This window comes from Pelophylax lessonae (genome assembly GCF_965119305.1).
Source record: "Pelophylax lessonae genome assembly, chromosome: 11".
Taxonomy (NCBI): Eukaryota; Metazoa; Chordata; class Amphibia; order Anura; family Ranidae; genus Pelophylax; species Pelophylax lessonae.
Genome location: NC_138778.1, coordinates 223,217,780 through 223,234,612, shown reverse-complemented (window position 1 = coordinate 223,234,612; position 16,833 = coordinate 223,217,780). Strand labels below are relative to the sequence as shown.

The window sequence follows — 16,833 nt, the reverse complement described above, 5'->3', positions numbered from 1 at the left end:
TCAGTAGAGCAGTGGACAGTGTCAGTAGAGCAGTGGACGGTGTCAGTAGAGCAGTGGATGGTGTCAGTAGGGTAGTGGACGGTGTCAGTAGAGCAGTGGACGGTGTCAGTAGGGCAGTGGATGGTGTCAGTAGAGCAGTAGATGGTGTCAGTAGGGCAGTGGACGGTGTCAGTAGAGCAGTGGACGGTGTCAGTAGAGCAGTGGATGGTGTCAGTAGAGCAGTGGATGGTGTCAGTAGAGCTGTGGACGGTGTCAGTAGAGCAGTGGACGGTGTCAGTAGAGCAGTGGATGGTGTCAGTAGAGCAGTGGATGGTGTCAGTAAGGCAGTGGACGGTGTCAGTAGGGCAGTGGGCGGTGTCAGTAGAGCAGTGTATGGTGTCAGTAGGGCAGTGGACGGTGTCATTAGGGCAGTGGACGGTGTCAGTAGGGCAGTGGACAGTGTCAGTAGAGCAGTGTATGGTGTCAGTAGAGCAGTGGACGGTGTCGGTAGGGCAGTGGACGGTGTCAGTAGAGCAGTGGACGGTGGCAGTAGAGCAGTGGACGGTGTCAGTAGTTTTACTATTTTTTACGATTTTATTTTAATATTTTTTAATAACTATTTTAATTTTATAGTAACATTTTTTACAATTATTTTTATACAAATTTTTTAGGAGCCCCATTAGGGGGCTTTGCATGAAATATCAGGGGGAATCTGTGCCACACTGGGTGATTAGAAAATACAGGAGGGGGCAGTTACAAGAGCAGTCACCCTGCACAAGGAGAGAGAGCAGTGCTGTGGGTGGATCCCAGCAGGCCCACCCACCACAGGCCTCCTATAGAAACTACGGAAGGGGGCGTAGACAAGAGCAGTCACTCAGCACAAGGAGAGAGAGTAGTGCTGTGGGAGGGACCCAGCAGGCCCCACCCACTACAGGCACCCTATAGAAACTATGGAAAGGGGCGGAGACAAGAGCAGTCACCCTGCACAAGGAGAGAGAGTAGTGCTGTGGGAGGGACCCAGCAGGCCCCACCCACTACAGGCACCCTATAGAAACTATGGAAAGGGGCGGAGACAAGAGCAGTCACCCTGCACAAGGAGCGAGAGCAGTGCTGTGGGAGGGACCCAGCAGGCCCCACCCACCACAGGCTGAGGGGGCGGAGACAAGACCAATCACCCTGCACAAGGAGAGAGAACAGCAGCAACTGGTCTTTATGATAGGAAACTCCTACACAAAGAAGTGGATTATTGCAGAGATGTAAAAGAAATACATAAAACACACCAAGATTGGAGTACACACGCCTCTTGTACTTAGAAAATATTTGCTCATCTCAGAGTTCAGCTTTAAGGAAGCCCAAAGCATGTTGGCCGATATGCCAGCTACCAAACTGTTTACTGCTGTAATAAGACGCATTTGTGTGCATGTTTATTACTGTCACTTGGCCGCTATCTTTCTTGGTTTGCAGGAAATTCCTTGCACAAATCTGTTTTGACTCAGTGAAGTTTTTATCCGGGGGTGGGGAATGCTCATAGTAGGGTGAGACGTGTGACAGCCAGGACGTTGTGTAAGTCTGTCTGTCTGTGTCACTGCTGTCTGTCTTATAATTAGTAGTCGGTGTCATAGAAACGTTGTCACTGGTGGTTACAGTCACAGGAAAGGGAGCTTTCATTAGGATTCATGTACATTGCAGCTGCTAAACGGATGTTTGGGTGCAGTTGGGCATTATTTTCAGCAGCCCCTGAACTCTCCTCTATGGTATCTTATGGGTAAATTCAGGCATTTATAGTACTTTATCAGCAGTTGAGGTTAGAAGCATTTTTCTGAAAGCAAAAAATTGAGTTCAGGGCGGCAGTTTAGTGGCATTTAAATGCCGAATGCTCATAACAGTGTGTGAATGCTCCTAACAGCGTGTGAATGCTCATAACAGTGTGTGAATGCTCATAACAGCGTGTGAATGCTCATAACAGTGTGTGAATGCTCCTAACAGCGTGTGAATGCTCATAACAGTGTGCGAATGCTCATAACAGCGTGTGAATGCTCATAACAGTGTGTGAATTCTCATAACAGTGTGTGAATGCTCATAACAGTGTGTGAATTCTCATAACAGTGTGTGAATGCTCATAACAGTGTGTGAATGCTCATAACAGTGTGTGAATGCTCATAACAGTGTGTGAATGCTCATAACAGCGTGTGAATGCTCATAACAGCGTGTGAATGCTCATAACAGCGTGTGAATGCTCATAACAGTGTGTGAATGCTCATAACAGTGTGTGAATGCTCATAACAGTGTGTGAATGCTCATAACAGTGTGCGAATGCTCATAACAGTGTGTGAATTCTCATAACAGTGTGTGAATGCTCATAACAGTGTGTGAATGCTCATAACAGTGTGTGAATGCTCATAACAGTGTGTGAATTCTCATAACAGTGTGTGAATGCTCATAACAGTGTGTGAATTCTCATAACAGTGTGTGAATGCTCATAACAGTGTGTGAATGCTCATAACAGTGTGTGAATGCTCATAACAGTGTGTGAATGCTCATAACAGCGTGTGAATGCTCATAACAGCGTGTGAATGCTCATAACAGCGTGTGAATGCTCATAACAGTGTGTGAATGCCAGAGATGTATAGTAACTAAGTAGAACTACTTCACTACTGTACTTAAGTACCGAAAGGCGGTATCTGTACTTTCCTAGAGTAGAATTTTTTTCTCCTACTTCCACTTTTACTTCACTACATTTTTTCGATGATTTCAATACTTCTACTCCGATATTTTTTTTTTGTGCTGCATAGTTACTCGTTACAATTATAAAAATTACCACTGCCAGAACAGTAGATAGCGGTTTCATGAAGCTCAAAACATTGTGTATTATCAGCGCATACGGAAATAAATGCTACTGTATGTATAAATAAAAGCTGCATTTGAAATAATAAAAAACAATATGATGTTCAAACTTTTGACTTTTTTCTTTAATAACTACATAACACAGTACTTGTACTTTTACTTTCAGTACTTGAGTAGCAAAATTAAAAAAAAAAAACTACTTGCAATACTTAAGTACAAAAAATGTTGAATACTTTAGTACTTCTACTCAAGTCACTTTTTGATCGAGCACTTGTACTTTTACTCAAGTATGGGTTTTCGAGTACTTTATACAACTCTGGTGAATGCTCATAACAGTGTTAACTCACGTTTATAGGCGTTTTCATTAATAGGCGTTTTCAATGAGGAAACATTTCTGACCATGGGAAAAAAACAGACTGTCCAGAACCCTTGTTGGAGGGGGAGAGGGAGGGAGGGGGAGGGGGGGTGGGGAGAGAGAGGGGAGAGAAAGGGAGAGAGGGAGAGAGAGAGAGGGGAGAGAGGGGGGAGAAAGGGAGGGGGGAGAAAGGGAGAGAGGGGGGAGAGAGAGGCAAAGAGGGAGAGGGAGGGAGAGAGAGAGAGGGGGGAGAGAGAGAATGAAAGTGGGAGGGAGGGAATGAGAGAGGGGGAGAGTGAGAAAGGGAGTGAAAGAGGGGGAGGGAGTGAGAGAGGGGGAGGGAGAGAGGGGGAGGGAGTGAGAGAGGGGGAGGGGGAGAGGGAGGGAGAGAGGGGGAGGGAGTGAGAGAGGGGGAGGGAGTGAGAGAGGGGGAGGGAGAGAGGGAGGGAGAGGAGGAGGGAGAGAGAGAGAGGGAAATAGAGAGGGGGGAGAGAGAGAATGAAAGTTGGAGGGAGGGAATGAGAGAGGAGGAGGGAGGGGGAGAGAGAGAGGGAAAGAGGGGGAGGGAGAGAGAGAGAGGGGGGAGAGAGAGAATGAAAGTGGGAGGGAGGGAATGAGAGAGGGGGAGGAAGAGGGAGTGAGAGAGGGATGGAATGAGAGAGGGAGGGAGGGAGTGAGAGAGAGATAGAGGGAAAGAGGAAGAGAGAGGGAGTGAGAGAAGAAGGGAGATAAAGAGAAGGGGAGGGAAAGAATGAGAGAGGGAGAGGGAGGGAGAGAGGGGGAAAGAGAGGGGGAGGGAGGCAGAGAGGGGGGGGGGGGAGAGAGGGAGAGGTAGTGAGAGAGGGAGGGAGAAAGAGGGAGGGAGTGAGAGAGGGAGGGAGGGAGAGGGAGGGAGTGAGAGAGGGGGAAAGAGAGGGGGAGAGAGGCAGAGAGGAGGGGAGGGAGTGAAAGAGGGGGAGGGAGAGAGAGAGAGAATGAAAGTGGGAGAGAGAGGGAGGGAGTGAGAGAGGGGGAGGGAGAGAGAGAAATGGAGGGAGGGAGAGAGAGAGGGGGAGGGAGAGGGTGGGAAAGAGGGAGGGGGAGGGAGTGAGAGAGAGGGGCAGAGGGAGGGGAGGGGAGGGGGAGAGTGAGAAAGAGAGAGAGGGGGGAGGAGGAGAGAGAGAAATAGATATTTTACCTGCATGGCGGGCACTTGGGAGGGTTTACTGAGGTCTGTAAAAATCAATTCTAAACGCAAATGCTCATAAATGTTGCTAAACACGCATAAACGCAGCATGTAAAAGTGGCAACAGGAACGGCTGCTAGCTGCCAAGCTCCAGCGTTCAGACGAGGTCCCGTGTACATGAAGCCTGAATCCCAAGCCTGGTGACTTGAAAAGCGTGTTTTTTTGCTGCTAGAGAAAAGATTAAAGAAAGGAGAAAATAAGCAGATGGAGTATTTTTAGATGACGGCTGGAGGGAAGTCAGCAGCTTTTCTGTCTAAACAAAGAAATGTATACTGTCCTGGGCTGTGTGCTGGAAAGTGGCTCCCCGCTTTGTGTAAATAATGAGCTGTCATCAGCCTGGATCCCGCACACACCTGTCTGTCTCAATGTGCAGGAGGCCGACTTTCTCCAAATGACAATAACGCGCTTGTTCGTCCGTTCGCTCAAACACATTTGTTTGCTCTTAGGAAGGTAATGAGCGAAGGAAGAGCACAGACGTTGGCCGGGCCCGGGCTCTTCCATGGGGGAATGACCATAAAGAGACATTTGTAACACTGCACTCTGCACACAATATAACTGGGGGGGAGATACAAGAATACGCCATCAGTGTACTACGGTGCAGGAAGGACTGATAAGACGCAGCAGCAGAACTTTGATCTGAATCTGTATATACAAATTAGCTACAGACACCAGATAGCAGTCTGCAAACCCAAACATACTCAGTTCTTGTTCCATAAAAAGGTGAGATCGATCGACCAGCAGGTGCCTGAAAGAGCGATCTAAGAGGGGACAATGTCACAGGTATAAGTAGAGACATGTACATTACCGCTACCAAAAACATCCAGGAGAAAGAAAAAACATATTCTGGCTAAGGTCCGGTTCACATTTGTGCAATCGCAGCGATCGCTTGTAATTCGGAGCGCACCGCTCCTAAATGACATGCCATCTCTGTGCGGTGCAAATTTCAGCCATACAGTTTGTATGGCCGAATTCGCACCGCAATCGCTCTAAAACACGCATAGGACCCTTTTTTTTATCCGCAGCAGAATCTACATAGCCAAGCGACCCAGCCCCAGTCAAGCATTAGTCCTGATTCCCGTGTGCATCCCGCTGCCGAACTTAGCAGGTGGCAAGCGCCTGTCGGCCCTGCGCTGCTGTCAGGCCACTGTACCAATAAATATCGCCTCATCGATAATTTGCATTTTTATTCTCATGGGTGATTGTGTAGGCGGGGCCCCAGTGCACTGCATTTCCCGGGGGCCTATAATGCTCTTAAGATGGCACTGGTCCCCCTGACCCTAAGGGAAAGGGGGAAAGGGGGGGGGGCGCAGTTTGGCATCTTCGCCCTGGGCGCTGGATGAACCTGCCCCGGCACTGGATACAAGATTGTATTATTGCCATTTTCATTCTCACACGCACTAATTCTTCACTTACCTGGATGACTGGGTGTCCTCCGGTAGTGGCTTTCACTGCCCCGCGGCTGCCCTCCGTCTCATAATGGGCACGGTGGTGTGGTTTGGGCTGCACTTCGATCTGGAGTTCATAGGATCCGGCCTGACTCGCCAGAGGCCATTCCAGAGCGGGAAGTGAGGCCACTGGGATGCTGCAAAAAAAGCAATCCATCTGGTTAATGGTCCCTGGAGGGGACGTATATAATCAATGCAAGTAAACTTGTTTGACACAGAGTTTCATTGTAATCCTAATGCATGGAATTAAAGTCACTTATAAAGAAACAATACGTTTCTGATGAAATGCAGGTTTATCTGTATTATTTTATTATATAAACAAAAAATAAATCAGTGTAGCACAGCCATATAATAAGTAATCAGTCCACAGCGGAGTCCACTGTGTGGGGGAGGTGCTTTGACTGGGGGAAGACAGAGATTAGTGATCGACCGATATTGGTTTTTCGTTGCCGTTACCGATATTTTGGCCAATGCATATCAGTATCGGCCAATTTTCGTACAAAAATTTTTTTTTTTTATATTTTGTTATTTGACAGGTACTCTTGTGGAGGGATCTGGGGGGTCTAAAAGACCCCAAACCCCTCCTCTGCACTTAAAAGCATTCAAAATTTGAATGCTGTCATTTTTTTTAATCTGGCGTCGGTACCCGGAAGTGATGTCACTCATGACATCACTTCCGGGTTTTTCGCATGGAGACCCGATCAGAGCCGAATGCGGCTTTGATCAGGTCTTCGGCGGCCGTGCAGGCTGGTTGCCCGGGTCTCCCGGTGGGACGGGAGACCCGGGTGAGCCACGGAAGGCGGCGGGAGGGGGGGACATCCCCTCCCACTCCTTGTAATGACAGCCGAGTGGCTTCTCAGCCGCATCGGTTGTCATTACAAGACAGCCGACCGCCGGCTATAAACGTCGGTACCAGAGGTTATGCCTCTAGCTCAGTGTTTCTCAACCTTTTTTTAGTTGCGGCACCCTTTAAAATTCTGCACAATCTCGAGGCACCCCATTCTAAAAACGAATAGTTTTACATATAGCAGCAACATCCTTACACACGGGCCATCCAACGTTAGAACTGATTTATTCTTTCACTATTGCAAACTGGTACTGACTAGTATTCTAGCGTTTCTTTCCTCCCTTAGTTTCTCTCCATCTACTTGCTAATGTGACCCCAGTGCTGATGGAGAGGGAAAGAGGAGGAGTAAACAAGGATTTTCTTGCAAGCGCCAGTCATTCTCCTTATCAACCAGTGATGTCATTGGTTGTCAGGATGCCAGTGGCTGCAATGTAAAAATCTGTTTCAATTTGTTGCAATTTTTAGGCATTTTTGCCAAGGCACCCCTGAAGAGCCCAGGAGGCACACCAGGGTGCCACAGTACACCAGGGTGCCACAGTACACCAGGGTGCCACGGCACCCTGGTTGAAAAAGGTTGCTCTAGCTGCAGGCATCACTACGGTACAGCACTTTCCCGAAATATTGATAATATCGGTCGCCTTGGTGGCCGATTCCGATATATTGGGGAAAGTGCATATCGGCCCTCGATATATCGGCTTTGCCGATAAATCGGTAGATCTCTAACAGAGATCCGTATTCCTGCTTAGCAGAAACAGAGGATCTCCATCCAAGATCTCCATCTTCCCCTCTCACAGAACGGTGATCTGCCTCTCTCTCAAACGGCTGCTCTAGCTGCAGTTATCACTCCGGTACAAGCACTTTCCCAAAATATCGGCAATATCGGTCGCCTTGGTGGCCAATTCCAATATATCAGGGAAAGTGCATATTGGCACTCGATATATCGGCTTTGCCGATAAACGGTCGATCTCTAACAGAGATCCGTGTTCCTGCTTAGCAGAAACACAGGATCTCCATCTTCCCCTCTCACAGAACGGCGGTCCGCCTCACTCCCGAAGGAACGCGAGGTGCTGGCAAACATCGGGTTCGCTTGGACCCGCTGTGTCCAATCAAAGCGGAAGCGGGTCGTCGGTGGCGTGCACGCACGCGCGCGCCCCAGACTCAGTGCACGAAATCGCGTACAAGTATGAAAGTTCGCTCAGGAGGGCCGCCCTGCCTCAGTATGACTGCATGGGGCGGTCAAGAAGAGGTTAAAATAAAAAAAGTTCTCCAGAATCTGGATTTTTATTCTAAGCAAAAAGAAAAATCGTAAATTCTCATTTTATCCAGAATCGTGCGGCTTTGTTATGTAGATGGAAATAATATTGGGCACACATGACCTGATGAAAGGAAGTGAAACATGATTACAGTAAACAATACCAAGTGCCTCTAAATGCCGGTTCACACTACAGTGATGTGATTCGCGCCGCACTAATCTGCAAATCACATGCGATGTGAATTCAGCCATACAGATTGTATGGCTGAATTCGCATCGCATTCAGACCAAATTCGTGCAGGACCCTTTTTTTGGTCCGCACCAGAATCTGATCGCATGGGTCTTCACACCTATGCGATCCGATTCATGTCCGCATTGACAGTTCGCACTGCGATATGCGAACTGATCTGGGGGGGTGTTGTTAACTTTGTATTGACACCCCCCAGTAGTTCTCATATGGCAGTATGAACTGCCTGCGAGTTGGGTGCGATGCGGGAACCCGCAGTGGATTTGCAGGGTTCCCGCATCGCACCAACGTGAACCGGCACTAAGTGTTCATTATCCATATGTAAATATTTTAAAGCATATTAGAATGTAACCTTCCAGTCTGAGTATTTCCTTTTCTATGCAGAAAAAGAAATAGAGCTTTCAGAGCCGGTTCACACTAGCAGAAAAAGAAATAGAGCTTTCAGAGCCGGTTCACACTAATCCGACTCAAAGTCGCCCCGACTTTGGGCGACTTTGAAGTCGCCCGTGCAGCACGACTTCATCGCGGCTTGCAAACGACTTCTCATAATAGAAGTCAATGCAAGTCGCTCCGACTTCGCCCGAAAATAGTGCAGGAACCTTTTTCTAAGTCGGAGCGACTTGAGTCGCTCTGATTAGAACAGTTCCATTGCACAGCATGGAGCGCTACTTGTCAGGCGACCAAGTCGCCTGACAAGTTGGATTAGTGTGAACCGGCTCTCACAGTGCCCTGAATCCACAGGAAAATGAGTGTATTGTATCCATGAAGGTGCATGAAGAAAGCCGCATTACTGCATACATTGAAAGCAGGTGTATCACTGTACCTTTAAGAAGGAAGGGTCTACCTTCAATGCATGCCTGCTCGCAAATTGATGTACTTTTATGTGCAAACGTACAGTGAGGGAAAAAAAAGTATTTGACCCCTTGCTGATTTTGTACGTTTTCCCACTGCCAAAGAAATGACCAGTCTATAATTTTATTGGTCGGTTTATTTTACCAGTGAGAGACAGAATAACAACAAAAATATCCAGAAAAACGCATTTTAAAAAAGTTATAAATCGATTTGCATTGAAATAAGAATTTGATCCCCTATCAATCAGCAAGATTTCTGGCTCCCAGGTGTCTTCTATACAGGTAACAAGCTGAGATTAGGAGAACTCTCTTAAAGGGAGTGCTCCTAATCTCAGCTTGTTACCTGTTTAAATTACACCTGTCCACAGAAGTAATCAATTAATTAGATTCTAATCTCTCCACCATGGCCAAGACCAAAGAGTCGTCCAAGGATGTCAGGGACAAGATTGTAGACCTACACAAGGCTGGAATGGGCTACAAGACCACCGCCAAGCAGCTTGGTGAGAGGGTGACAACGGTTTCTGTGATTATTTGTAAATGGAAGAAACACAAAATAACTGTCAATCTCCCTCAGCCTGGGGCTCCATGCAAGATCTCACCTCGTGGAGTTTCAATGATCATGGGAATGGTGAGGAATCAGCCCAGAGCTACACGGGAGAATCTTGTCAACGATCTCAAGGCAGTTGGGACCATAGTCACCAAGAAAACAATTGGTAACACACTACGCCATGAAGGACTGATATTTTGCAGCGCTGACAAGGTCTCCCTGCTCAGGAAAAGTAAAGGCCCTGCTAATCAACATCTGAATGATTCAGAGGAGAACTGGGTGAAAGTGTTGTGGTCAGATGAGACCAAAATCAAGCTCTTTGGCATCAATTCAACTTTTTATTGGAGGTGGAGGAATGCCGCCTATGACCCCAAGAACACCACCCCCACCGTCAAACATGGAGGTGGAAACATTATGCTTTGGGGGTGTTTTTCTGCAAAGGGGCACAGGACAACTTCACCGCATCAAAGGGACGGTGGACGGGGCCATGTACCATCAAATCTTGGGTGAGAACCTCCTTCCCTCAACCAGGGCATTGAAAATGGGTCGTAAATGGGTATTTCTGCATGACAATGACCCAAAACACACAGGCAAAGGCAACAAAGGAGTGGATCAAGAAGAAGCACATTAAGGTCCTGGAGTGGCCTAGCCAGTCTCCAGACCTTAATCCCATAGAAAATATGTGGAGGGAGCCGAAGGTTCGAGTTATCAATCATCAGCCTGGAAACCTTAATGACTTGGAGATGTCCTGTAAAGAGGAGTGGGACTAAATCCCTCCTGAGATGTGTGAAAACCTGGTGGCCAACTACTAGAAACGTCTGACCTCTGATTGCCAACAAGGGTTTCCCCACCAACTACTAAGTCATGTTTTGCGAAGGGGTCAAATACTTATTTCACTCATTAAAATGCGAATCAATTTATAACTTTTTTGAAATGCGTTTTTCTGGATATTTTTGTTACCTGACATCCTTGGACAGCTCTTTGGTCTTGGCCATGGTGGAGAGATTGGAATCTGATTGACTGATTGCTTCTGTGGACAGGTGTCTTTTGTAAAGGTAACAAGCTGAGAATAGGAGCACTCCCTATAAGAGAGTGCTCCTAATCTAAGCTTGTTACCTGTATAGAAGACATCTGGGAGCCAGAAATCTTGCTGATTGATAGGGGATCAAATACTTATTTTGCTCATTAAATTCAAATCAATTAATAACTTTTTTGAAATGCATTTTTCTGGATATTTTTGTTACCTGACATCCTTGGACAGCTCTTTGGTCTTGGCCATGGTGGAGAGATTGGAATCTGATTGACTGATTGCTTCTGTGGACAGGTGTCTTTTGTAAAGGTAACAAGCTGAGAATAGGAGCACTCCCTATAAGAGAGTGCTCCTAATCTAAGCTTGTTACCTGTATAGAAGACACCTCGGAGCCAGAATTCTTGCTGATTGATAGGGGATCAAATATTTATTTCACTCATTAAAATGCAAATCAATTTATAACTTTTTCGAAATACGTTTTTCTGGATATTTTTGTTCCCTGACATCCTTGGACAGCTCTTTGGTCTTGGCCATGATGGAGAGATTGGAATCTGATTGATTGATTGATTGCTTCTGTGGACAGGTGTCTTTTATACAGGTAACAAGCTGAGTTTAGGAGCACTCCCTTTAGGAGAGTGCTCCTAATCTCAGCTCATTATCTGTATAGAAGACACCTGGGAGCCAGAAATCTTGCTGATTAATAGGGGATCAAATATTTATTTCACTCATTAAAATGAAAATCAATTTATAACTTTTTCGAAATGCGTTTTTCTGGATATTTTTGTTGCTATTCTGTCTCTCGCTGTTAAAATAAACCGACCAATAAAATTATAGACTGATAGTTTCTTTGTCAGTGGGCAAATGTACAAAATCAGCAGGGGATCAAATACTTTTTTTCCTGCATTGTATACAGCAGAACGCCATTTCTACCCTAAGAAGGCTTTTCTAGGGAAGTGTGCTGAGGAATCTTTGGGGTTGAAGTCTAACTAAAAAGACTGTGCACTTTGCAAAGTGCAGTTGCTCCAGGGCTTAGTAAATGAAGTGAAGCTTCACTTTGCAAAGAATACCCAATCACGTGCAAGGAAAATAAAAAAATAAAAAAACTGAATTTTTGCTTGCACATGATTGGATGATGGAAGTCAGCAGAGCTTCTGCTCATTTACTAAGCTCTGGAGCAACTGCACTTGCAAAGTGCACAGTCTATTTGCCTTTAGTAAATCAACCCCTTTGCCTTGTTCTGAAGATTCCCATACTTCAGCGTGAGATTTCTGTAGGTTTATGACCTCTGTAAGCAAAACGCGTTTATTGTTCCACTGATGTAAAGCTGAATAAGCCTTTTTTTGCCTTGTTCCTCAAATATTGAGCAATGAGGGGTCTTCGTGTACCAAGTGTCAGCAAGTCATTTCAACATTTTCTTTTACTTCTCCATTAATCTTGCCTCAATAATTCATGGAATGCACTGCAAAACATAATCTATTTAGAGAGCAGTTGTATAAAGGAAATAATGGTAGCACCCACCTCAATTAGGCCCCACCCACCTACGGTACATCTGCTAAGCCTGGCTCCATACCACTAATAGTTCCATCCATTCTGCATATTGTTGTAGGGGAGTTAGCTTTAGGATACTGACAACCTCTGTTTCCTGTGTTACCTTCCCTTCAATCCGTTACAAAAGCCTCCATGAGACTCTACAGCATGTGTGTCAAACACAAGGACCGTGGCCTGAATCCTGCACACCAGGCATTAAAAAAATGCAATTTTTTAATTTTCCTTGCACATGATTGGCTCTTCCTTGCAAAGCAAAGATTTATCTCATTTACTAACAGAGGCATGGACTCCAGAGAGAGAGAGATATAATTTTGCCCCTGTACAAATCATTAGTAAGACCTCATCTGGAATATGCTTTTCAGTTTTGGGGACCGGTTCTCAAAAAGGATATCGGGGGACTGGAGAAAGTGCAGAGAAGGGCAACCAAACTGATAAGAGGCATGGAGGAGCTCAGCTATGAGAAAAGATTGGAGGAACTGAATGTATTCTTTCTTGAGAAGAGGAGATAAAGGGGGATATGATCACCATGTATAAATACATAAGGGGGGATATGATCACCACGTATAAATACATAAGGGGGATATGATCACCATGTATAAATACATAAGGGGGATATGATCACCATGTATAAATACATAAGGGGGATATGATCACCATGTATAAATACATAAGGGGGGATATGATCTCCATGTATAAATACATAAAGGGGGGATATGATCTCCATGTATAAATACATAAGGGGGGGTATGATCACCATATATAAATACATAAGGGAGGATATGATCTCCATGTATAAATACATAAGGGAGGATATGATCACCATGTATAAATACATAAGGGGGATATGATCACCATGTATAAATACATAAAGGGGGGATATGATCACCATGTATAAATACATAAGGGGGGGTATGATCACCATATATAAATACATAAGGGAGGATATGATCACCATGTATAAATACATAAGGGGGATATGATCACCATGTATAAATACATAAAGGGGGGATATGATCACCATGTATAAATACATAAGGGGGGGTATGATCACCATATATAAATACATAAGGGAGGATATGATCTCCATGTATAAATACATAGGGGGGGGGGTGGATTTGATCTCCATGTATAAATACATAAGGGAGGATATGATCTCCATGTATACATACATAAGGGAGGATATGATCTCCATGTATAAATACATAGGGGGGGGGGGGTGGATTTGATCTCCATGTATAAATACATAAGGGGGATATGATCTCCATGTATAAATACATAAGGGAGGATATGATCTCCATGTATAAATACATAAGGGGGATATGATCACCATGTATAAATACATAAGGGGGGGTATGATCTCCATTTATAAATACATAAGGGGGGGGGTATGATTCCCATGTATAAATACAAAAGGAGGGGATATGATCACCATGCATAAATACATAAGGGGTCCATATAGCGAACTTGGTGTTGAATTATTCACTTTAAGGTCATCACAGAGGACAAGGGGGCACTCTTACCTCTAGAGGAAAAGAGATTTAGTCTCCAAATACGGAAAGGTTTCTTCCCAGTAAGAGCTGTGAAAATGTGGAATAGACTCATTCCAGAGGTGGTTCTGGCCAGCTCACTAGAGTGCTTTTAAAAAGGCCTGGATTCTTTCCTAGGTGTACATAATGTAACTGGGTACTAATATTTATAGGTAAAGTTCATCCAGGGAATATCCGATTGCCTCTCAGGGGATCAGGAAGGATTTTTTTCCCCTGCTGTAGTAAATTGGATCATGCTTTGCAGGGGTTTTTTCACCTTCCTCTGGATCAACAGCGGGTATAGGGTTGTATATATAGGATTGTATGGTTGGGTTTTCTTGACTGTTTTTTGTTTTTTATTGGTTGAGCCAGATGGACTTTTTTCAACCTGACTAACTATGTAATTATGTGGCCTTCACACCTCTCCTGCAGCTGCGTATCCAACCCCACCTTGTCTCAGCAGTTGGCAGCAGAGAGGAGGGCAGAACTCCTCCAGCAGATCCTGCACTTCTCCATGCACCCCAGCACCCCCTTTTTCTCATAGTAGGAGGTCCTCTGTAAAGGCACTTGAATTGGCGTGAGTTACAGTGTCTCATTAAAACAAGGTATTATGTTTGTGTACCTACCATACCAGCCCATGGACAATCACTTCAAGGCCTGTTTTATAGGTGGACCTGTTCTTAACCACTTAAGCCCCGGAGGATTTGGCTGCTAAACGACCAGGGGGTATTTTGCGATTCGGCACTGCGTGAATTTAACGGACAATTGCGCGGTCGTGCGACGCTGTACCTAAACAAATTTGACGTTCTTTTTTTCCCACAAACAGAGCTTTCTTTTGGTGGTATTTGATCACCTGTGCGATTTTTTGATCAAGTGCTATAAACAAAAAAAAGAGCGTAAATTTTGCAAAAATAACAATATTTTTCACTTTTTTTTATATGAAATTCCCCCCAAAAAAATGTAAAAATCAAAATTTTTTAACATTTTCAGCCAATTTGTTTTATGCTACATATGTTTGGTAAAAATCGCAAAAAGCGTATTTTGATTGGTTTGCGCAAAAGTTATTGCGTTTACTAACTACGGGAAAGATTTATGTCATTTTTGTTGTTTTTTTTTTAACGCGTAATGGCGGCGATCTGCGATTTTTTTTGCGGTACTGCGACATTGGGGCGGACAGATCGGACCCTTGACTGACATTTTTGACACTTTTGGGGTTACCAGTGACATTTCTACAGTAATCAGTGCTCTATATATGCACTGTTACTGTAAAAATACACTGGTAGTGAGGGGGTTAACTTTATTTGAGAGGGAGGGGCTGTGTGTGTCCCTAGGGGCGTGATTCTTACTGTGATTGGCTGTGGCTTCAGCTGTATGCAGAGTGATCAACGGATCTACATAGTAGATCCATATGATCATCTCTCATACAGAGGGGAGAATGACAGGTGGTTTGTTTACACAAGCTGCCTGACTTTCTCCCTCTCCCCCGCCGATCGCAGAGTGGCCGGCGGACATCGGGTCCGCCGGTCACACGCGCGGGGGGGTCCGTGACCACGCGGGAGCGCGCCTCCGGCGGCGCGCGCTCGCTCCCTAGACCCTCACAAGCTAGTGACGTAGCCCTACGTCACTTTGCCTGTGAGGGGCTGACCGCCGACGTAGATAGTCGTGCGGCGGTCGGCAAGTGGTTAAAAATTGAATTCCTGTTATTTTTCCCACAACCCTTGCTTAATATGAAAAACAGTAGCAGAAGCCTCAACCATAACCTTGTTATGACAAACTCTTGCTCTTGGAAGCCATGGCTGCCACCCACCAATGGCATGTGCCACATGATCTCTGCTGAAAGGGAGGAACTTGATTCTCTCTTCAGCTGATTCCCCCCCTGGGTGAAAATCACATGGATATCTGCAATGGGATTCTGAAGCAGTGGTTTCTAAAACCAATTTTCTCTGTATTTCCGCTAACTTTTACAGGTTTAAAGTGGTTGCAAACCTTAAGACATGAAATATTAACAAAGCATCTCCCTCTAGGGCAGGGTTTCTCAACCAGGGTTCCGTGGAACCCTAGGGTTTCTCCTGCGGTTGCTAGGGGTTCCTTGAGCAATGGGCATTATCTGCCTCTCAGATAAGTTCCCAATGACACCATTGTTCCTTTTAGCTATCTGTAAGGGGGGTAATTCTTCCCAATGATGAGAAGAGTAAGGAACATTCTTCCCACTGACTGTCACACTAATGTGTCATGAGTTGTAGATTTTTAATTTTTAGCAGGGGTTCCCCGAGACCAAAAATTTATTTCAAGGGTTCCTCTGTGTTGGAAAGATTGAGAAAGGCTGCCCTATGGTGAGTTCTTTTCTCAATCCAGAGTTTGTTGGGGTTGATTTAATAATGGCAAATAGACTGTGCACTTTGGAAAGTGCAGTTGCTTTAATAGTAAATGAGCATAAGCTCTGCTCACTTACATCATCCAATCATGTGGAAGCAAAAATGCAATTTTTTAAATTTTCCTTGCACATGATTGGCTTTTCTTTGCAAAGCAAAGATTTACCTCATTTACAAAGCCCTGGAGGAACTGCAACTTTTCAAAATGCACAGTCTAGTTGACTTTAGTAAATCCCCCCCCTGAGAGGCAATTGAATATTCCTTGGATTAACTTTACTTATAAATATTAATACCCGTTTATATTACAGCCTTTTTTCTTAAAGCAATCTAGTGAGCTGACCAGAACCACCTCTGGAGGGAGTCTATTTCACATTTTCACAGCTCTTATGGTGAAACCTTTCTGTATTTGGAGACAAAATCTGTTTTCCTTTAGACCAGTGGTCTCCAAACTGTGGCCCGGGGGCCAGATATGGCCCTTCGCTTGCCTTTATCTGGCCTTCGGGGCACTATTCCACCAATTGACACCAATGGAGCAGTATTCCCCTACTGATACCATCAGCGGGGCACTATTTTTCCTATTAATTTCCACAATGGGGCACTACTTTTCCTATTGATTTAAACAATGGGGCACTATTTCTCCCATTACAACCAATGATGGGGCACTGACGCCGGGGCCTTTTCTACTCCCTTTGGCCATGGTCCGGCCCCCCTAAAGTCTAAAGGACTGTAAACTGGACCTTGGCTTAAAAAGTTTGGAGACCCCTG

At 45.2% G+C, this 16,833-nt stretch overlaps 1 protein-coding gene across 5 annotated transcripts in view; it reads right to left on the bottom strand.

Moving 5' to 3' along the window:
• Positions 1 to 16,833, bottom strand: part of NFATC2 (nuclear factor of activated T cells 2) — a 240,792-nt gene that overhangs the window by 139,971 nt on the left and 83,988 nt on the right. For all 5 annotated transcript variants that reach the window (XM_082272186.1, XM_082272187.1, XM_082272184.1 and 2 more), the window contains exon 3: positions 5,817 to 5,985. In XM_082272186.1, coding sequence (XP_082128312.1) covers positions 5,817 to 5,985 — 169 coding nt within the window. The remainder of the gene's footprint in view (positions 1 to 5,816; positions 5,986 to 16,833) is intronic.